The sequence below is a fragment of the Phacochoerus africanus genome, chromosome 11, assembly GCF_016906955.1.
Source record: "Phacochoerus africanus isolate WHEZ1 chromosome 11, ROS_Pafr_v1, whole genome shotgun sequence".
Lineage (NCBI taxonomy): Eukaryota > Metazoa > Chordata > Mammalia > Artiodactyla > Suidae > Phacochoerus > Phacochoerus africanus.
This window is the reverse complement of record NC_062554.1, coordinates 80,086,429-80,110,896: the sequence shown is the minus strand read 5'-3', so window position 1 is coordinate 80,110,896 and position 24,468 is coordinate 80,086,429. Positions and strand designations below refer to the sequence as shown.

The window sequence follows — 24,468 nt, the reverse complement described above, 5'->3', positions numbered from 1 at the left end:
GATCAGTATCAATAAACTAGTCCCACCGAGTATAAACAAGGCACACTGTCTGGATGGGTGCTGCCTTTGTCAAATGTCTTTGAAACATAGCCTATGGTAGAAGGTATGTTTTATGCATATGTGTTTGTATGTGCATAGATCTGTGTACATGTATATGTATATATCTGTGTCCATGTAGTTGGTCATTTTTCATGAAACCTAAAGTGACTACCTAGGGTTATTAAGGATTGATAAGGCAGGTGTGGGTAGAATAACAGTCATTCTATATACAAATATCAAATCATTATGTTGTGTATTTGCAACTAAACATAAAGTTATAAGTCAATTACATCTCAAAAAATCATTCTAATGTTAAACTGTTATTAAATCAATACTAATTTACTGTCAGTATATATTATTAATTTAATATACTTAGGTATATTTTTCATGATATAAAGCTTAAAATTATGGATTGAGATATGATAAATCTTGTTAGACTTTTGTGGAATTTCTGTAATTCCATTTCTATAATTCCATAATTAAAAGCAATAGGCAGGACTAGTGGCACAATATTTTTGCTCCTCATAAAGCCTACAGCAAAAAAACCATTACTTTAAAGATAAAATCATATAAAAATACATTATGCTACTCAGAGTATACATGGCAATAATTTAGAGTTTCCCCTGGTATGCAAAATTTGGAGGCAAAATTAACATTTAAATAATGTTTAAAGTCCAATGCATTATCAGGCACATTTTCAATTACACACCCTCACCTTGTATAATCTAAAATTCTAAGCAAATTAAAAGATTTCTTACTTGGGAGTCAAATTTTTATAATAAAAACTTAAGATTTATTGGACTTAATAATCCTTACTACCATAGAGAAAAGAATTGGATATATATTTTATGGCTATAACAATTTTATACTCACTTTCCGCCACCTAAATTTATTGGCAACTGATTCATTTCCTTTCTCCTGACAATAATTACTTCTACCCTGGTTTTTCACATCATTAAAATATTAGAACATATAGAAAATATATCCAGGATTATCTAACAAATATCATTCTACCAAAGCAAACAGAAAAAAAAAAAAATAAAGGACAAGCAAAATACACTAAATTTTATTCTGGATTTCTTTTAGGCCCTAAAATAATACTAATTTTCTTGACTCGGATGTTAATAATATACTGCTTTCTTAATTTAAAAGCTTCTGCAGCAATTTACTGACTTATAAAGCATGATATTATCTATCAATTTTTTTCCTCTTGGGACCCAATACTAGTAAACACCTTAAAGAGAAAATGTAAACAGAAATTTACTAACTGCTGGTCCAGAATGGAAGTCTTCCAAGTAAGCAAAACAGAGTTGATGCAACACATATATTCAAGGGAATGAATTAAGTTTCCTTAACTTTCAATGTAACTATTACATTAAATTTAATTTTTCATTGGAAAAAAGTAAAAGTATGTAATATTCATGTTGGTATGATAAAATATAAATCCATTTCACTGCTGTAATCCTTACAATAAACTGCTGTGACATCAGCAAGTAGATACTGTTATCTGTATCAAAAAATTTTGAAAATGTTAGCTTTTACATCTGGTATTCACTCAAATACAGGTCAGGGTACAGCAAATATGATGCAAGTTTTCTAACAATGTGCCTTCCTAATGGATTTCCATTCAGAGTCCAAAGACCTTACTATCTGGTTAAGGGAGAAACAGAAACAAGAACATCTTACTCTTCTAATGGCTACTGGCATCCACCTATTGCATTTGCAAAGTATTAATTCTGTATACTCCCAACATATGTGAAATATGTCCTCTTGCATTTTCAATACTCATTAACAAATTTACTATATAACAAAGCCATTCTGCACTTAATATAATGCTACATATTTACAGTAGTATACAGCCTTCTCAAAAGCATGCATAGAAAAATGCTTACTTATAAAACGCAAAAAATTATTTTCCTAATTGCTTTTTGAGGGTAGGAGAAAGCCCCAAATAGAAAACGCACTCAAAAAAATTGTATTATGCCACAAAGCATCTTATAAGACAACCATTTAATTTTTTTTAGCAGAGCACTTTTATTTTTTTAATGATTTTTACTTTTTCCATTATAGTTGGTTTAAGGCAACTATTTAAAATCTAAAGTGTGCCACTATTTTTTTTTCATTTAAATATAATTTCTGAAAGCATTTTTAAATTATATAATAAAACTTTCTGATATTAAATATGCTCCTCTTAAATCTAGGTCTTAATAAAAAACTGGAAAATAATTCTTGATGTTATATATTTTAAAACCTTAGAGAGGAGTTCCCGTGGTGGCTCAGTGGTTAACGAATCCAACTAGGAACCATGAGGTTGCGGGTTCAATCCCTGGCCTCGCTCAGTGGGTTAAGGATCCAGCATTGCTGTGAGCTGTGGTGTAGGTCACAGATGTGGCTCGGATCCAGCGTTGCCATGGCTCTGGCGTAGGCTGGACGCTTCAGCTCTGATTAGATCCCCTTGCCTGGGGACCTCCATGTGCCGTGGGTGTGGCCCTAGAAAAGACAAAAAAAGCCCCCCCCCAAAAAAAAACCTTGAACAAAAATTTTTATTATTAAATAAAATACATAGTATATTCTATGTAATAATCATTATATAAGTATATAAAATTTTTAGTAAGTTGGTTTATTTAAAAAATATTTCAATTTTTTTTTATATAGTCAAATGCTTTTGCGTAGCTTTTGTAAATTTTTACAGACGGTTTTTGTGGTAAGTTGAAGTAAGTAATTTTAACTGATTTGATTCCATGATCAGATAGGATTTCAGTATCAATTTTTATTCACTCTAGTAAAAACAAATGCATTTAAATGGCATTTAGAAAAGATGGCTTGAGGACCATATTACAAGAAACAGTTAACTTCTGTTGTCTATTTAAGGAAGAACAATTTGATTAACCCATATTAATATTGGTTAATATTGTCTTAGTTGACCATACTGTCTTAGTTAAAATATATTCAATATTTCTGTCAAGAGTCAGAGCATTAGGAGTACTGCTATTCACTCACACATTTTAAAAAACACACAATAATCTCAAAATGTAGATCACAATTTAAGGTTATAATATTGATGATCAAAAGACATGATTTCAATAGTTTATTTTTAGAGGTGAACTATAAGAAATTTCATCCTTTCTACATATCTAAAATAATTATTGGAAAAAAATTTGGGATATAAAAACTAGTCTGCTCAAAGAACAGACCTTATCAAACATTCACAATATATTTATATCTTAAGATGAGTCAACTATAAAATTAAATTGATTTTATTGGTTATTCCTTAGTTGTAGTAAATTAGTAGAGGATGACTTTTTTTGGCTACTAGAGAACTATTTAACATGACACAGTAATATAGAGAATACACAAAACAGCTAAAATATTTCATAGAGCTCTTTATTCCTTAATTTAAGTGCAATAATATCACCATGGCAATATATTCTTAAAGAGCATTAGATTAAAATGTTGGTCCTTTGTATTCCAGTCCTCTTAAAAGTTAGGAAGGTGATGATGAGATAGAAAAAAAGCTATCAAGATAAGAGAAACAACACTTTTTCTTACAGGTTTCCCCCCTTACCTTAGAAGATGAAGAATCACACTCTTGACATATCCATCCATAGCCTGTTTGTTTAGGAGACTTTTTCAAAGGAGGATCCAAACAACCAAAATGGTAGCACAGTCTGCATTCATCACACCTGCAGGGTAAAGAGATAAATGGAATATCTAAATACAATTTAAAAAAAATATACTTTTTTTTCAGATAAAAATAGCAAACTATTATATATTTCAACTATAATACTATTTTCTTCTATCCTTAGCTGACAAGATTATTAAGTTAAGTGAATGTTTATGAAAAAGACAATGTACACCTGAAGTAAGTTTTTTAGGAAAAACAAAATTCAAAAACAATAAAATTAACAAAGTATCATTCAGAACATTTTGAGAGTAGAAATGGTAAGAGCATATGAATAAATGTATGTGTATAGCCATATGTCTTCAAAACTAACAAATATTAATAATTTCAAATTTGAACTTCAGTAATCATTTTCCCATTAGACTTAGATACATACAATTTAAGATTACTTCAATTTATTACATTGTGATTATTTTTAAAATTTCAGAAATCTAGTGAATTCTACTAGGCTACACTATACTTCATTCTATAAAATTTATATACCTCATAACTCTCTTTCTCTAAGTTGGACAGCAATAAACTTTCTAATGTTTATAGCATGCTAACATAATCCAGAGCAAATAAAAACCATTCAAAGAATTTGACACTGTTTTCTAAAACATAAATTTTCTCAAAATTTACCTGTCATTTTCAGTTATTTAGTTTTTCAAAGAACCTCCTAGTACATTTTAAAGCTTATGAACCACTGTTTTGATAGTATTTTGCCACCTATGATGTACAAAGTCTAAGAAAACTATCATACCTATTCTTCGTTTCAGACAATCTCATCCTGCTGACAATGAAGAAAGATCTGTATTATTTCAGTGTTTTGTGAAAGAATTTTGCATCAGTTGGAATAACAAGACCAAAATTTAACAACAAATAACAAAGATATACACATTTTATAGAAAGGATTATATTCCTCATTTTCCTTGTGGTTTTTTAAGTTAAAAAATACTTAACCAATCTGTTACATTCTCTGTTACATTCTCTGTATATATATACTCTTAGTGATTTAAAACTTAAAAAGTTGAGAAATCCATAATGAAGAAACCAAGGAGGATATTTTATAGGACATATATTACTTGAATAAAGTACAAATTACTACTCAATAACCTTTATGAGAAAAAAAGGAGAAAGAGTTACTATAGTAAACAACATGCAAAGAAAAAATTTATTTTCATGGATAAAAGGAACTATAAACCTACATTTATAGTAAAAAAAAATTGTAACATGCTACAAAACTCTATCTCCCAAAGACCCATTCTGGGAATCAAAAGTTTCAGAAAATTTAGCAACTTGGCTAAGTTATTGAAGTATAAAGAAATTTAAAACACAATTGTGTCATAAGTTTATACACTTCTTCCTCTACAATTTTATCAACCAAATAAACTTACAAACTTCTCCAAAATCTTTCATTTAGAATTAAGAGATGGATTTGAATAAAAATGTTTACTGTAATAATTCCAGGTATAGGAAAAAATGAAAAAGTAGTAACAGTACTTTATGTGCCAATATTATAAACTATCCTAAAATATATTTAAAGCAGTTAAAATGTTTAAATACCTATTTTTCTGGCATTAAGAATAATAGATAATACAGAGCTAATATCAAACAACCTAAGTGGCAAGCCCACACACTTTTATGTTCTTTCTTCTTCAATTTATTTTTCAATAGTTAAAACTCCAATTTCATTAAACACATAGTTATAGGAACCTTCAAAGTATAAGTATTTATGAGTTATGAGAAAGTTGAGATTTCTAGATAGCTAAGGGCATATTCCTTTGAGCACAGAAAGAAGTATTTAAATCATCTTTTACTGGAAAATTTAAAAAGAATCACATTTTTTGCTTCAACAAGAAGATCCATTCAATATAATTTTACTCTATCTTTGTCATCTCAGGGTCACAAAGTACGAGTAACAGATGCGGCAGCCTTTTGTTTGGAAATGCGTACCACCAGTTTGCTGTTCTGTTTAAATTCTTGTATTCAACCTTTATAGGTCATCATTTGCTTGAAAAACATCAGCTAATACTTTCTAGGTGATACTTCAGTGTATTCATCTAGGCAGCTTTCCCCAATAAAAACTTGTTGTGGGTTCTAGATCAATGAACTTAAAAATGTGCAAATTGACAGTTAAAAAAAGGAAAGAAAATGAAAACTAAGTACCTGGACTCAATTTTGGTTAAATCGTTTTTGCTTAACTTATGGTTTTTCAGCAAGTTCAGTTTCCCTAAACTTGTTTTACCTATTAAATGCCCAAGTTCGATTTGGGTGTTTAATAGGTAAAACATTATGGTATTAATGTTTTCCTAGTTCACATCAAATTACCACATAATTACTGCATATATAAGTCTGTCCCATAATAACTTGTAAACTAAGACTTCTGGTGTATAACTAGAATCAAACACTATGATGACTATAAAGGTAAATCATAACTTCTTACCTTTCACCTTCATGTACTAAGGTGGTTCTTGTTGGTATGTATATGTATTTCAAGCAAATAAAGTTCGCTATATTGCTACTGTTCAAGTTTGTAGTTGATTTCAATTAACTGTAAACTCAAGTTATCTTTTAGCTCAATAATAAATGCAAAAGGGAAAAGAAAGATTTTATATGCTAGATCTGCTAGAAAATAATATTGAGGTATACGATGTTTGGAAATGATCTAATCCTTACTGATTCCTTCATTAGTGACACCTTTCAGAATCACTTAGTTTACACATGATTCTCATGTGTTAGTGATGGGTCGGAGAGGAATAGCAGAATTTGCTTGTTAAAATCAGTGGGTGATATGGGAGTTCTATCAAGTTATAGGGTCCCTCACTAGTAAATAAAAACTGTTAATTCCAAGACGAAGCAGCAAAAAGGAATAGTTAATATACGTAGGAACTGTCAAAATCCAGGAAAGAAAAAAACAAAAAGAACTCAATCTTGAAATCAATAGCTATGTTAATAAATTAATATAAATATAAGCCCTTTATACAATGACTAAAATTATTCCCATGTGGAAAAACATAGTTGTTTCTACGCTAGAACATTTAATTGAAGAAATCTATAGCTTTATGTGCTGATAACAAAAAAATGTCCTGAGTGATAATAGTGAACTCCATCAGAATTTGCAAGATTTAATACACCATAGACAAATGTAAGAGATATCACTAAGAATCCTAGGAATCAAACAATTTAGATGGTAAAAATAGTGGATTACTTATTTTATGCACACATACACCACTGTGTAAACTTTAGCAAATTGTGTTAGCCAACAAATTATGGCTAGGTTACAAATTTAGACCATTTTTAAAACTCAAATAAGAAACTCATAAAGATCTGCAATCATTCTGCTACCTAAAAGCTGAAATAGAGTTGAAGTAATTATTTATCAAAGTATTAATGATCTCCACCTCTACTTCTTATATGTACTTCTAAACACATAACTGTAACACATAACATAGCACATATTTATCTAACTAATGAATATTTTAAGAATATTGTGCAAAAGCAGTCATTGACCCAGGCACAGTGATATAACACAATATACTTTATTAAATAACACAAATGTCTATGTAATAAAAACAGACTTTTATAATATACCAGTATCACATATATTACATAGGAAGGCAATGTCTTAAAATATTAAAAGATAATATAAACTAACCTATGACTAAACACTGTCTTTTTTAAAAAATGCAAACTAGATGCTTAAAGAAGTATTCTTTAAACATCTAATAAGATTGTACACATTAACATTAAAGGACATCCTACAATTACAAATTTAAGTGAAATAAAATCGAGACCATTGATAAGAAAAGGAAACCTGATTTTTTAAGTAGATTCTTACTAAATACAACCTCCTAGGCATCAGATTCATAAAGGACACAGATGTAAATAATAAAGCAGCTATGTTATATGGTCTTACACACACTGATTCAGTAAAATCCAGTCACCAAATAAACGTAATTCTATACGTATTTAAAATACTTACTTAGCTTAAGGTTAAGTATAGCACCCTAGACAAAGAAGAGGAAGAAAATGATTCATGTTCATATGTCCTATGATCCATAGAAGCAATCAGTCATACGTTTACCTGAATTACTGAGAATATGCATACAAGTAAAACAAAACAAATGATTTATTTCTGTCTATGCCTCAGAGACAGGCCAGTGTTCCAAAGGGTTGGTTTCTTTCTTTTTTTTTAGCTTTTTAGTGCCACACCTGCAGCATGGGGAGGTTCCCAGGCTAGGGATAGAGCTGCAGCTGCCGGCCTACATAGCCGCAGCAACACCAGATCCGAGCTGCGTCTACTACCTACACCTACATCACAGCTCACGGCCAATGCTGGGTCCTCAACCTACTGAGTGAGGCCAGGAATCGAACCCACATTCTCATGGATACTAGTTGGGTTTGTTACCACTGAGCCAAAATGGAAACTCCTCCCAAAGCTTTCTTAAATTCACTTTATTTCCAATTGATAATTTTCCCAGGAGAGTACACTAGATAACTTTTTCAAACTAATCAAGAAATTAAGTGCATCTCCCATATATAAAATTTATAGCTAGATGATGAGCTAAATTTTGGAAGAAATCCACAATATGGGACTTGAAACATGACATACAGGTTGATTCATAATCACAGCTATTTTTTATGTCAATAAACATGATTTAGATCCCTTCTAAGTCTATATAGACTAAAGAAGTGACTCTCAGAATATACTCATACATCTGTTCACTTATAAAACAAAACAAAACACAACTAAATGCCAAGAGAATTGATGGGTTGGATTTTCTTACTTTTTCATCATTTCTATGTAAAAATTCTATGTAAGAAAGATGAAAAGAATTGGTCTTGAATATTAACATTACTTACACAAAATCTTGCTAGCAGCTGAAACACCTACACAAATGTATTAACCAGCAGTGATAGACTCTTTCACTGAACAGTAAGTAGCCAATTATTTCAATAACTCATTTTAATAGATGGAGAAAAATGCAGGTTTGTGGCCCATGAGTTAAATCACTTTTAATACAAGATTGCACAAAATTCTTCATTCTACCAATATTAGGTAGCAATAACGGGAAACTTTATTCCTTATATTTCACAGCACTTTTAGTGTAAATCACCTATATGAGCATTTTCTAAATAAAATAATTAGAAAATGTCTTTTATATCATATATCACAAATAAAGACTAATGTGGAGGTCTTGAACATATTTTTTTCATTAATGTCAATATAGACTTTTAAATCATGTGCAGTAATGAATGAATAAGGACAAAAATATTCTCTACATATTAAAGTGTATTAATCTGAAAAATATTCAGATAATTATTGAAACCCAAATTCACATTTAATGATCACTTAAATGATGAAATCAATTCAATTAGCTACATCTACAACAGCCAAATTAGAAGATAAAAAGTGAAATGAAAAAAAATAAAACATGAAATAAAATAATTCATATAAAAATACACAATAAGGTCAGGTACCTCTTCACAGCATCAGAGAATGATTAGACATTTCCATACCTGAAACATGTCTGCTTTGTTCTTTAATAAACTGATCTCCATCTGCTCATGCCCTTGGAAATTTTTCAGCAGTATAACCTGCTGTGCTCAAGCCCCATATAACTTTGTATTTCCCTATTCATAATTAACTAATTATGTTCTAATCAATAGTGTAGATCTTGATTTTTACAGCATAAATCAGATAAATGAGATAATGGCTGGGGGGTCAATCTAATTTTATTTACAAAGCCCAGCATGAGCATCCAATTTCATTATATCTTATGTACCTGAATAGTGGTGAATCTTATCAGCAGGCCTGCAGAAAGTCTTAAGAGTAATGGGTAAAAAAGGCCAACGTTTTTATAAAGAAAGTATTGGCAAGGCATGTCCAGCTCAGCAGTATTTTTAATCACAATCCTTAGTATTATGTATTTTGACAAAGAGTTGACACAGACAGGTAGGAAAAATTTTCTGCCTTCCTATGCTATGCAACTCTAAAGCTGAGTCTCTTAGACAAGTTTCAACTGTCAAAATGATTTCAGAAAATTAAAAAAATTAATAATGTTAATATCCCATTTTGCTACAGAGTCCTTCTGAATTCCTTGAATAGATTTTGGTGAAATAGTAATAGTCCTACACTGTGAATCAAGTAAAGCGGTGGTGAGTTTTGTCAAATAAGGACTATTAAGTGTTTAAAAAGAGTGATTTCATTAAGTAATGGGATATAAAAACAGGGAAGTAGAATAATGTGTGAATACTCTTATTATTTATTGGTCAGGGATCTGTTAACATTATAAATGTAAAGTCAGATAAACATTCAAGAAACATGAATAACAATGATACATAAATGTTAAATAAATATAATTTACAAACTTAGAGATAAAGTTCATAGCTAAATTTTGTTTTCCTGTTAAACATAACCCTAATTTCAAACCTTTCTTAACAAAGGAATTAGTGAATTATGGTCAAAGGCTATGTTCCTTGATTCATTTCTGTACCTAAAATAGTGATGCTCCCTATAATAGGTATAAAATAAACATCTGTTTGACTGAATTTATATATAATAAAGAAGTTATACTGTATGTACTGCAGATGAAACCTCTATAAACTCTTTTATCTAGAAACAAATATTTTTGAAAATTTAAGGGCACCTTCAAGGAAACTAAAGCCACTTTCAATCAATCAATCAATGTCAACAAGACCATGATTCTTTTAAAAATATTATATACATATGGTTCTCAAAGTGGTGTCCCTAGCCAGCAGCATCAGCATCACTCGGGGAACTTGCTAGAAATGCAAATTTTCAGGCATTCCAAACCCACCGAATCAGAAACCGCAGGGAAAAGTGAGAGGAAGCAAAATGGGAGGAGTAAAATAAGGAAGGGAGTAGGACAGCAATCTGCTTTTTAACAAGTCCTTCCTAGGGTTCTGATGCGCTACCAAGTTAGAGAATCACTGCCATATGCTGCCGTGTTATTCTTCTTGTATTTTAAAGTTGTTTAATTTCCTTCTTGATATTTCATTTTTTTATTTTTCTATTACATGACAAATAACTATCATTTTACTTGTTGAGCTGTTTTCTATTATATATGTCTACGAAATATGAATTATTAAGTGTATTTTTATGAACAGCAACTGGTTCAATTATGGAAAAGTGTTAATTTTTATACCATGAAGTATGAGAATGTCTGAGATTATTAGGAGAAAGTATTTTATTCTATTCTCTTCAAAAGTTCTGCTCCAAATAATACATTTGCAGGACCAATGATCTTATGAATTATGTGGTTTATGTCTGCAATGTGTGACAAAGATTTCTTAGGACTAGCACCAAATATGGAACAGTATATCCATCACTGAAGTTTAAGATGGAGAATGATGACAATGTGGTATTCTAAACAGAACCAAGTGGAAAGGATTTTGATTAATAGTAACACCAGAACCACAAGGCTTCATGACTTTTCAAAAATTTTTAAATAAAATGACCACTAGTAATTTCTCACCATATATCAAAGGAGGGTCAAGTCCCAAAGCATTAGCATATTTTTTTTTTAAGGAAATGGCAATCTACCATTTTTTCTGAAAATCAACTGGAGTTCAGCAACAGTAATAATTACCAACTTTTTCTCAAGTTTACACAATAATAAATAATGAGTCCTCTTTCTAAAAAAAAAAAAAAAGCTACATGTTTTGCTACAAGTACTAAAATTTTTTCCCGTTATCAGATCTTTTGATGAGTTAATAACCTCAGTTTATACATAGTCTATACATATTACTTTTATTAAACATCCAATAATATATTCTTACTATAGATTACTAGCATACAGTAACTTTTTATTTACACTTGCTTTTGAGTATCTATAACATTTCCTACTCTATCCCTAATGTTTAAGCTATTTTTCAATCGCCACTATATCTAAAAAGATATCTCAAACCACATTTATACATCAGGAAATTCCAAGAGACATATTGACAATTTACATGTATATGTGCGTTTCAATTTCAGCAAAGAGTCTCTTTTAAATCAGTTCAAGATGAAATGATGAAATATTCAACATATTTCTGTCGTTGACTTAAAACTGGATCATTTAAGCTTGAAGACCAAATTTTAATTCTGTAAACCTTTGGAAAGATACAGATGTTGATGATCTTTCAGTTGGCAGGCTGTATAGTCAATAAGCTTTGTATCTCTCTCCTTATTTTGTTACTTCATATTTAAGGTTGAGAAAAAATTATACTGATCACAGAAAGTTTGTATTAAATCAATAAAGACTGAATAAATTTGACCATTACTAAAAATATCTAGATATCAACACAAATATATTCAGATATATTCTTATTTACGAGCTTAACATCTGAAGTTGTAAAAATTGCATGCTAATAATATTAGTGCTTTTACACTAGGACTAATGAGTCAAAACTAAAATGGAATATGCTTTCACAAGACTTTCACTCTTGCTGAATATTATAAATAGAATACTTAATATAGAGTCTATAATTGTTTCCTGGTGCAGCATTTCATATATTAATAGATGTATTAAGTTGGATGAACAGAATACCAGACTAATGGAATGCATTGTCTTTCTTATTTGTTACTAGATTTGTTCAACAACAATGAGCAGCGCATTGCATGTTAAGTCCCACAGGCTTCTATAGCTCTTCATTAAGTCCAAACACTGTACATCATTTGCCAAAGAAGCAAGAGGGGAAGACATTACTTAATAGGACAATTCTGACAAGACATTATCTAGTATTTTTCAACAATGCACATATCATATGTTTCTGATTAGTGCCAAAAAAAAAAGTAGACGAAGAAAAAAAATAGAAAAAAAAATCCACACAGGCAAATTAACTGCCTTGTCAGTCCAAGTAACAAACCAATCAATTACATTCTATCCAAACCTGACAAGCAAAGGCAACTTTCTGCAGTGATAAGCTTATGGGAAGGACAAGATAGCTGTTCTCCTTTATTTTATGTACTCTATTGAGAGTGTTATCCACATTTTTAAAATCACACTTATAAAAGAGGTTTCCAGGATTGCCTCCGAGGATGAGCTGTGGCAGAGTTGGGTCTCATGAAGGGTATCTACACAGTAAAGTGATAAGAAAAGAACATTAACATTTAAAGATCACAGCAGCTCTGCACTATGTCTTATGAAACATACTAACAATACCACAGTAGATTCAAATAACATATGATCTGGTCCAAAGAGATAGATGCCCTAAACCTAAATGCCATGATCTTGCAAAGATTCTTACTAGTTAAAATGGAACTATTTTATCATTTGAAACCTTGAGTTGCCTCCTCTTGTATTATTATTACTTTCAGTTGTTGAAATAAATCTACCTTACTAAAACAAAGAAAGAAAATGTGAAAATGAAGGTTTGTATTTACATAGGCAAACATGTAATTTGATTAATATGTTTTAAAAATAGCAGTTTGCTATTTTTTAAAATCAAATATGGCAATGTAACAATGCTTGAGAAAGCATGCAATTGTGCTAAAACCAAATACACCTAGTCAGTATACTACAAAGCTGGTTCTACTTAAGTAGAGTCTCAGGGAGGAAATTTTCAGATGATTCTCATCCCCTGGGCTTACACTGCCTTCTTATTTAAAGGCTATATTAAAATGTTTGGTTACAAGTATGAAAAGTAAATCCCTAACTACTATTTTAGTGATTTTGTGCAATAAAAACAATAAAGAATATACCTTACTGTAAAGACCTGGTCACTGATTATAAATACACTAATTTTGGCCAAATACTCAAAACTCATTCACTTGTATTTATTTTTCAAAACATTTTTAGTACTTTTTGTATTTATTTCCCTGTCATCACATTTTCAGAGGAGAACTTTTAGATGCCTAGTTTATTAGAAGTAACTTTTTTTTTTGATTGCGGTAAACAAAAATTTTTCATTTCCTTCAGATATTTGTATATGTGTAGATGAAGTGAAACTGTCAACTAATCACACATCACAGAAAAAGTTTGTTTCAATATTTAACTTTTAGAGAGATGTGTTTAATGCTTCTAAGTTCCACTGAGAAAAAGAAAGTGAAAAGTGGCACAATCACAGACAAATAAAGCACTACTGAGAAGAGCTACCATCCCAAACTGAGGAGCCTTCAAAGAAAGGAAAAACAAAACTGTACAAGAAAAAAAGAATATAACATGAAACATAGTTTTCAGAGAAATGTACTTATTAACATATGAGAAGTAAACAGAGGAGCAGAATTCCCTTGTTGAGTAACAGGGAAACATGAAGAGCCAAATTCCTGTGCTGAACACAGTCACATGTGCTAACTTTTCTCAGTGCTTCAGTCTCCAAGTGATGAGCTTTAAGCATATTCGGAATCTGATATTTTAAGACGTGCTTTGTCTGAAGGTGAAGCATTAGATAAGCATAATGCAAGAGGAAGCAACCACATTATTTATCACAGAAGTGCATTTAACTTTTAATTACATGCACAAAGGACAGGGACTAGCAGACAACCCAAAGATATATCTGTATTTAACTTTGATAGGAATATGAATATAAATATATCAGATATCACAGAAGTCTTCTTCAAATCTTAAATTTAAATTTAACTTTAAAAAAAACTGAAAACCTATCACTAATATTCCTCCATCTTAAAATTTCACTTAAAATCCAAAATAAGCAATATAACTTGTCTTGGCAGCTATTACTAGGTAAGATAAAAGCCTACGTGGTCTTTTATATCAGAGATCAAGTCTTGGCTTTTGTATTATTCCATATGCTCCTAATAAGCTTACTTACAAATGAATGTAGAAAAAGGGAATTAACTATTTTCAAAGGGGCTCCCTGATACAAATACCAGTGTTCTGTATCTTGTGTAGTTGGAACTGCCTGTCAAGAAGCATCTACTTTTGTCCCAACAAAGTTAAATACATATACTCAAGCACCGTAGACTAATAAGCGAGTACGCCTAATGATTAAAGCATTAGCTACATAGTCAGGACTGCCTAGACTGAAAATTCTAATTTTCCTACTTCCTAGTTGTGTGATCTTGAACAAGTAATACTTCTCAGTTTCCTTACCCATTAAAATAGGGATAAAATCAGTATCTGTCTAATGAAGTTGCCTTGAGGATTACATGACATAAAATACGGAAAGCACTAGCATACTGACTGGCTCTTAATAAGTACTCTATAAATCTCAGCAACTAATGTGAATAACGGTAGATTATCAAACACCACAGTAATGTTTATTAGATGGAAAGAAACTATATTCTAATACATAATTTATATAACACAATTTCAGTGTGTAATGGAAATAATTTCTATATCATGATGCTTAGCGTGCTTCTGTACCTCAGTTACTTAATATCCAAAATGGAGAAGTGCATACCTCATAGGAATCTTGTTAAAAACTGAATGTGATAATACATTTAGAGAGCAGAGACTAGAACTTACTAGATATAGTAAGCATCTAACATTAGTATTATTTTAATTCCCAGTTCCAAAGACTTTAACATTTCCATGGGGTTCAATTAAAAAGTTAAAAATACAAGATTCTTATATATTATTACCTAGATATCAAAATCCATCAACTCCAAAATTTATATCCAATTTATTTATGGATTCATTTCACCCCAACTTCATTAATATGTCTGTTTCATATGTCAGAAAATATACAAAACCAAGACAAATTGAAACCTTGTTATAGGAGGAACAGATGAAACAGGATGTTTGATTTCAAAATGAAAGAAAACCCAGAAAACAATATCACTGGTTTCTAATACTAGATGTTGGACTGCACTTATTCAATATGATGCCAAGGACTCAGGTCATTAAGAAGAGATACATTAGCTCACTTGGAGAAAGATATTGTCAATAATCAGATCTGCCTCAAAAGGTAACAGGTTACTTAAACATTCTATCCCCAGCAGTAGCTCTTTCCCTGTCACTTAGCAGTGATACTAAGCAGATGATACAAATGGATGGATGGAGACAGATGGTGAGATCATTTTCAGGACTGTGGAATATTTGTTTTGAAATTGCTTCAAGTTACAAAAGTTACAAAATCTGAGAAAAAATGAGGCTAATGCCTTCATTTTGTAGATGAGAGATGACTAATGTAACTTAATTCATATATCCAGTACCAAAACTATGGGTTGAGTCCCAATCTTTCTTTTTTTCCTTTTTTTTTTTTTTGGTCTTTTTGTCTTTTCTAGGCCTGCTCCCACGGCATATAGAGGTTCCCAGGCCAGGGGTCTAATTGGAGCTGTAGCCACCGGCCTACGCCAGAGCTACAGCAACGCGGGGATCCGAGCCACATCTGCGAGCTATACCACAGCTCACGGCAATGCCGGATCCTCAACCCACTGAGCAAGGCCAGGGATTGAACCTGCAACCTCATGGTTCCCAGTCGGATTTATTAACCACTGCGCCACAACGGGAACCCCCCAATCTTTCTAAACAACTGAATTTATCATAGATAATCACTTTTGTATAAGTTAACAATATTAACAAACTTAAATAGAAAATAAATTTTACTGAAAAATAAAAGTGTGAAATGAGAAATATTTCATTGCTATATAAGCTAAAAAGTATCATGTTTACTACCCTAAAGTTGCATCGTCCAGAAATACCACACTTCACTATGTAATTAATGGTTACCATTTTCAGGCTTCTGTTTTCTTTAAACACAATTTACTTGTCTATAATGCATTTATTTTAAAAGAAAAAGAAAATTTTAAAATTAAAAACACTGATAACAAAACAAAAAGATTTATAAATCATACTAAGTTATTGAAAGGTTTAATGTTTCAATACAGACTTGAAAATCAAAGAACATCATGCACTGAATATTAAATGTGTGAGGCAGGTTAGCCATTCCATATGTCTAACAGAATCATCAAATCAACTTAATTATAAAGCAAAAAAATACACTGAATAAACATTTTCTTTTCAATCCAAATTTTATCAGAATACCACCTTAATAAGAAAAACTCAGCTGGGCTGAGTTTCATTATTCAAAATCAAATATTCTTAATATTAAACATTTTTTTTGCTTTTTTAGGGCTGCATCTGTGGCATATTTAAGTTCGCAGGCTGGGGTCGAATCTGAGCTACAGGTGCAGGCCTATACCACAGCCACAGCAACGCAGGATCTGCGCCGCGTCTGAGACCTCACCATAGCTCACAGCAATGCGGGATCCCCAACCCACTGAGTGAAGGATGGAACCCATATCCTCATGGATCCTCCTCAGGTTCATTACCACTGAGCCACGATGGAAACTCCAGAACAGCATTCTTAAAATACAACTTTTAAGTAAAGTTTCCTTCACAAATTTTCTAATTTCCTCTTTAGAATCTAATCTCTTAATTATATACAATAGGGCAACAATTTAGGTCTAAAAACATTATCTTAAATCATTGACCATTGTTTTTTACAAAGCCAGAAGGCAAAAAGGCAACATTCTTAGTGTTAGGAATGGCCAAGTAACTGCTAAGAACAGTGATAAAAATAATTCAATTTTAAATTTTAGACTCTTTAAGTGATTCAGTAAATGTTCAGGACATCCTTGGAAAAATGCCATTTGGAGAATAAAGTAAAGAACATCCGGGTTAAGTAGAAAATGAAGAAGCATATGGCCTACTCTGAAAGTTAGGGAGGATTTTGGTAGACTTTCTTCAATGGTTCAGGCCATTTATTTAATCAGGCAAGAGAAAACTCCAGAAGACTGGAGGAATCAAGATAGAATGGAGCCACAGAATGTAGCTATACACTAGCAATAAAAATGTGGACAGCCAAGGCAAATAGAGGAGGATCCAAGGAGGCCTTCAGAAGTAAGAAACACAGAAAGAAGGCAGGAGGAAACAGTGAAGTAGGAAGGTGTACAGAGTAACACAGAAGAGAAGAGTGAAGTAGACACTGAAAAAGGTCTTAAGGATGCCCCCCCCAAAACAAACAAAAAAAAAATGGGAAAGGAAGGAAATGGAGATCAAGAAATGATTGAAAATGGTTCCCAAATTATTCTGATATTCTTAGTGTTCAAAATAATGCACAGTAGCTACACTTTAAAAAAATTTAATAAAATCATTAAAATAATATAAATAAAAGTAAAAATAAAAAAGATACTCTAAGATCACAGGGATCTAAACTCTTTATATTTTTGATTTTTATAAGTATATTTTTATACTGAACAAAATTTTTAAAATATGTAAGAAAGTTTCATTTACCTGCCTTTAAATTTTAATTAACGGACCTGTTTTTGAGAACAGTTTTAAGGTTTACAGAAAAACTGAGTAGCTATACAAAGATTCACAAACACCCCCCTCCACCCCTCAATCTCCTTTTAAATTTAAAGGTTAAGTTTTTATTTTTATATCATGGCACCTTTGATTGTCCAGGGTTAGAGAAAAATAAAGGAGAAGAATGCCAGATAGGCAGAAACAGAGGAACAGACAAATATGCCAAGATTTGGGAGTGTGCACATTTACTGATTTCTTACTCAAGTGTGATGATATTGAACAAGATGCTGAATTTGATGCAATGGGGATAAACAATGAACTTGAGAATGTGAAGGGAAGGGAACCTTTTCATTCAAAGAGCCTTAATTCTGCCTTTGCCAAGTTGTACCCCGAAGATTTAGAATCTACTGATTCTCAATCTCCAAGAGTGAGGTTTATTTTTGCTGTTGTCTGTAATTCTTTCTACAAGTGACTTGCATCTCTAGCCAAGATGAGAACTACTATCTTTGGACTTCAGGTAAAGGTCTTCTGGAATAAAGCAGTGGTTCTCAAAGTGTAGCTCCCAAACCATCAGAATCAGCATTAGTTGAGAATTCATTAGGAATATAAATTCTTGGGCACCACCCCAGAGTGTCCATTCTGTGGTTTAATAAGCCTTTCAGATAACTTCAATGCACCCTAAAGATTATGAATCTTAAAGTAGATGAAATTCAACTGGTATAAAGAAACCACAAAGAAAGAGGTGTGGAAACAAAAGCTGAAAAAAATAAAGGGAGGTAGAAGGCAAATTACAACCATTCCACAACTTTACTTAAGGTGGCGCATTAAGGTGACATTCAACTAAGCACAGACAAGTATTATTTAGACAAAGAGATACTTTGGTCACCAAAACAAACCCCCACAGAATATTAAACAATCTCATCTTGAGGATCTCCTATGAGATAATTAAATTTCTGTGGACTCAGCCTGTCACCCAACTAAAGCAAGGACATCTACCCAATCCTTTAAGTTCCTCTATTCTTATGGAACAGGATTTCCTACCAGACCTTCATTATGCACTCAGTCATTTATCTAAAGGGAGAAAAGTTGGGATTGAGTTATACAAAACAAATCTGTAACATTTACCAGATCTATTTCCAGAATTTGGATTCCTCTCCATATTTATAACCACATAACTTTAAATGCATTCTGAAAATTTCTAATTTAACAACTCCTACAAAGAAACCTCACAATTCCCTGTGATGCCACTCACCTACTGTATTTTCAAAAAATAAACAGCCACTAATCTTTGTTACTGATATCACCATTCTTTTAAATTAGTTATCTTAAAGACAACTAGTACGGTTGAGTAATAGGTGTTTCTTCCCCCCCATTTCTTTCCTGCCTCATTTTTAGCTAATTATCTGCTGTACTGTCTAGTGTGAATTTATGTCTCCTGAATCTACCTAATCATTTCCATTTATTTTTCCAACTGTCTTAAGTTCCAGGCTTCCAAACTTTTCTATCTCCAGGTGCCCCTTTGTTTATCACACAGGCCACTGCAATACCAATGTCATAAAGTACTATTCTCCTTATCCTATCTTACCTTCAATGAATCCCTATTAGGACTTTTAAAATCTTCAGCCTGAGAATCCAGGCCCCAATATACTTTTAACCTATATCACACATCACTCCAAAGATCCCATCCTATGGGTTTATTCACATTCATTCATTCTCTTGAAGAATTTGTTACCTCCTAGCTCAATCTTCTGAAACCTGCTCATACTTCAAGATCCAACTCAAATGCCACCTTAGTTTATGTGAAGATTTCTCCCTCATTCTTTTAGGAATATTCCTACCATTTCCTAAATTCTTACATTTCTTACATATCCTTGTAACAATTTGATGGGTGAATTAATGAATTTTAATACCCTTAATAAAAATTAAATAGACTAGGAAATAAATTGAATGAAAATAAACACAGGAATCTTATTTTCAAAAGAATAAAGGAAAAACAGATTCCATATTTTCTTTACAAATGAACATGTCAAAAGCGCAAAGAAATCTTTGGTTAGAGTGCTCAATGCATTATATGAACCTCTACTTTCCTATTAAAAGTATCTACATTTATAGGTTATGTTGCAAAAAGGTCCTTTAATAATTGACACAAATGTGTAAACTGGTAAGAGAGACTGGTCTAGACATTTTCAGTTATTTAAAAAGAAAGTTATTGACTGATAAAATTTCACTCGGATGTGACGGAATCCCACTGATTTAGTCTTTCCTAGGTCTAGCTTCCTTGTGCAGCTATCTGTGTCTATTTGATTTACTGAGCAATTACAGGGAGTGCCTAAAAATTGCATTCAAAGCAGAACTCCTACTCTACTTGATATTATTTGGAGAGAACATATTTAAAAAGTTAATTTTATGTACTTCAATCTATCAATTCTCACAGTGCTCAACTAGCTAAATCACATTTAGGGCCTTGGGTTTCATGTATTATCTTTGTACCAAAAATGACACATGTACATACACACATAGAAGGCAAGAACAATTTTAAACTAAAGTCACAGCTTACAATCACTTCCTTAATGATATAATCATGAGGTAATAATCAATTACCTTTACCCACAGCACTTTTCTCTAATTTGCCTAAGTATTTTAGCAATACAGACATACTAATGTCTTTTTAAGTACCTCTTTAAAAAATGTTTCCGGTGTTCTGAATTTTTTTGTTTTTTCCTTCTGTCTTTTTGAGGGCTGCACCCACGGAATATGGAGTTTCCCAGGCTGAGGGTCTAATCGGAGCTGTAGCCACTGGCCTATGCCACAGCCACATCAACACCAGATCCGAGCAACGTCTGTGATCTAAACCACAGCTCACAACAACGCTGGGTCCTTAACCCACTGAACGAGGGCAGGGATCAAACCCGCAACTTCATGCTTCCTAGTCGGATTCGTTTCCACTGCGCCACAAAGGGAACTCCTTTTTTTTTTTTTTTTTGTCTTTTGTCTTTCCAAGGGCCGCATCTGTGGCACATTGAATTTTAACTTTTAAAGAAACTAGGCAGTATTCAGATAAGGTTCAAAGAAAAACCATAAAGAACTATACAACTGATGTAGTATCTATGAAAGAAAGGCTGAAGAAACTGGTTATTCACGTTTTAATTTTTTTCTAAATTTCTATCATTTTCATTCACCAAAGAATTAAAATAAGGGCATAATAAAACAAACTTTGGTTAGATTAGCCTAGGATAGCATTAAATATTAAAATAACTTACACATGGTTACCAAAAAACTGTTTCCAGGGATTTAAGACAGCCAAAGATCAGAACAAGAAGATCTAGGAACTTTATAAAGTGAACAATTTTATCTATGGGATATAATACCACTACCACAATGGGTGCAGACTTTAGAAAGATCTGACTGTGAAGAATAAAGCTCAAGAAATGTATGAAGCATTAAATTCTGTGTACCAATTACATGGAAACAATCAGACTAAATGAATAAAGTGTCACAATAAACATAGCTGCTAGCACAAAGGGAAATATGGAAACTCATGACACTGCAAAAGATCTAGTATTTCAGTATTTAAACAATGAAAAAACCTGTACAGTTAATCCAGAAGAAGGAACCATATTCTCTAAAATGACAACTAAGATGATACTAGAATCAAAGTTAAAAAGTACACACATTTCATTAAAATAATAGTAATACTGTTAATAAGGCATATAAAGACACAACTGTGTACTATAATAGAAGGCTCTTTAAAAAGAGTAGAATTATCATAAGAACTTAGTAACACAGAACCTGCAGAAACAGTGTGATAATGAACACTGAAGTCAAGAGGTCTGGGTTCCAAGCCTAACTCACAACAACCAAGTGATCTTTTACAAACTACCTATCCAAATTACTGAAAGATTATAGCATAACAAGTTTTATCCTGCTGCTTGAGATATTAAGGTAAGTATACCTCTTTGATTAAATTCAGAGTCTGATGAAGGGGTCAAGTAACAAAAGCCTACAACCCTAAATAGGAGAGATTCAATACAGAGTGACAAGAATTACCAGCATGGCAGTCTGCATAAACTCCCAATGAAGCACATCAGGTAGACAGACTATCTTTGCTTGATTAGTAGGAGAGAAAAGGTTAAAGAAAGGATTAACAAAAGAAGAAGAGGAGGAGGAGGAAGACTAACAGAGGATTAAAAAATTTTTAAGTGATAAGTAGGAATTTATTAAGGAGAGAATATATGTAAAAAAATTTTGAAGCAGAAGAAAAGTACAGAGGAATTTTTAAAACGAGTAGTTCAGAAAATCCACATAGTTTGGTATAGGTAAAGAGTACTTGTAAATAAGTGCAAGGTTTTGAGAGTTTCCTGGAGATCTTCTGAAAGGACTTAAGCAAACAGATAACATTAAGTATGTCATAGAGTAAGAGGGCTATGAATGCATTAACTGGAGAAAATGGGAGCTTATAAAGACAGAAATTTTAGAAGGTTTTCTATAAAAGCTCAAACAAGATATCAGAAAGGCCAAAACTGAGGCAGGAGAAGTGAAGACGCAGACAGAAGGTACAGATTGATATAAAGTGTGAGGAACTGAGTCAATAATTTATACATTAAATCTGAAATGCCTGTGCAGTCTCAATTGGAGATATCTTACCAGGCATTTGGCTTTAGCAGTCAGACACTAAGTGGAGAGAGTCTGGCTAGAATCAAAAACTTGGGAGTATTATGCAATAATGAGAAACTGAAGACACGTTAAAGATGAGATCACCAGGGATTGTGTAGAATGAAAAAAGACCTTGGACAAAAGGTTCAGGAACAGTATTATGTGCAGAGGTAAAGGCAGAGGTAAAGAAGTCTATAAAAGGACTATCAAGAGAGAAAGGAATCAATTGAGAAGAAGTTGAAAATATCTATAGAATAACAGGCAATGATCAGAGTCAAGGAGGATGGGATCCAGGGCACTGGAAGAAATATTAGCTTCAGAAAGAAAAGGGAACACCTCTTCTACTGTACTGTTATGAAAGGAGAAGAGAAAGGGTGGTGGAAGAGAGATGCTTATGGATATCCATAAGTTTATATGTAAGTCACATGTTCCATGTTACAAAGTTTAGGCATTTCTGTCTGACAACTTCTGTTTTCTATGTGAAGTAGGAGACAAGGTCAATTTGTTAATATAAAGGAGGAAGAGTTGATGAGATGGGAAACCTAAGGTGACTAGAAATAGGTACCATCATGAAAGTTCAAGTTGACTAAGGAAATATGGAAGGATTGCCAGACAACACTGGGGGCCTAATTTATAATAATTAGGTATGTTAAAAAATATATATATATATCCTTTGGCCCTTTGACCCTGTTTAGTATTTTGTTGCTTAACTGACATGAAGAAGTACACAAAAACTTAGGCTACTTTTACTGTTTTTTTTAAGGAGTAATTTTGTCTATTTAATTTGAATACATTTTCCTGAGGAAATGGCAGTTTCTGGCAAAGTTTGTATTAGGTTTTTACAGGCTGCAGCGAGCTGATCATGGACTTTTTTTTTTTTTTTTTGTCTTCTTAGGGCTACACCTGCAGCATATGGAGGTTCCCAGGCTAGGGGTACAATCAGAGGTACAGCTGCCAGGCTAGGGCACAGCCACAACAATGCGGGATCCAAGCCATGTCTGCAACCTACACCACAGTGCATTGCAGTGCTGGATCCTTAACCCACTGAGCGAGGCCAGGCATCAAACCGAGTCCTCATGGATACTAGCCAGGTTTGTTAACCACCGAGCCACGATAAGAACTTCATAGCCATTTTTTTAATATTCATTCAATTAACCTTTTTGTATGTGTGGTCAATTAGGACTCTAAAGATTAAATCCATGTAATTAACATAAAATTTTGCAAAAAAATTTAACATTTTACTCATAATCCTACCATACTAAAAAAACAACATGGTCATTTCTTATTCCTTTCCAATCTCTAGCTATGTTATGTAATAATTTAGTAGCATATACTTATATTCTAAAATAGGTTTCTTCAGTCCTTGTAATTATCTTGTAATCTATAAAAGATACTTAACATTTTTGGTTCTATTGATTTTCTATAGTTTATCATCCCCCTACTATACAATGTTTAAGCTGTTTTTACTGTGGGATTTGTGTGTTTTTGGTATGGATAATTTTCCTACCATAAATAGCTATAAATGTTCTTTAAATCGCTTTTTTCTTTGACTATTTCCTTGTAATAAATTCCAAGAAGGAAGATTATTATGATAAAGAATACAAATAGAACACAACCAAATAGTAAAAAAATAATAATTTTCTTTAAAATAAAAATGTAGGGTTACATATAAAATATACAATACTTATGAATTTATACTTTTAAATAACTGAAAATCAAAAATACTGTTATTTTCATTAATCATTAGTGTTTGAATCATTTGATAATTTGTGAAATAGTAATGTTAGGAAATAGGTTATTGTGCATATGTTTGCATGTATTATGTGTGTGACCAAAGCAAATTTCTATCTGAAGATAATAATGATAACTTTGCGAAGTTACATTTTATATTGAAGA

The 24,468-nt window shown here is 32.1% G+C and overlaps 1 protein-coding gene across 4 annotated transcripts in view; it reads right to left on the bottom strand.

Annotated features, from left to right (window-relative positions):
- Positions 1–3,498: 3,498 nt before the first annotated feature.
- The window catches only part of PHF14 (PHD finger protein 14), a 131,243-nt gene continuing 110,273 nt past the window's right edge, over positions 3,499–24,468 (bottom strand). Inside the window, exons 17-18 of one of the 4 annotated variants that reach the window (XM_047752234.1) lie at positions 4,464–4,493; positions 3,499–3,722 (exon numbers count right to left, since the gene is read on the bottom strand). In XM_047752234.1, coding sequence (XP_047608190.1) covers positions 3,524–3,722; positions 4,464–4,493 — 229 coding nt within the window. In that variant the 3' untranslated portion in view covers positions 3,499–3,523. Of the gene's footprint in view, positions 3,723–4,463; positions 4,494–11,621; positions 12,786–24,468 lie in introns of those variants that run through there. The other 3 variants (XM_047752232.1, XR_007130697.1, XM_047752233.1) reach the window with 3 other exon arrangements.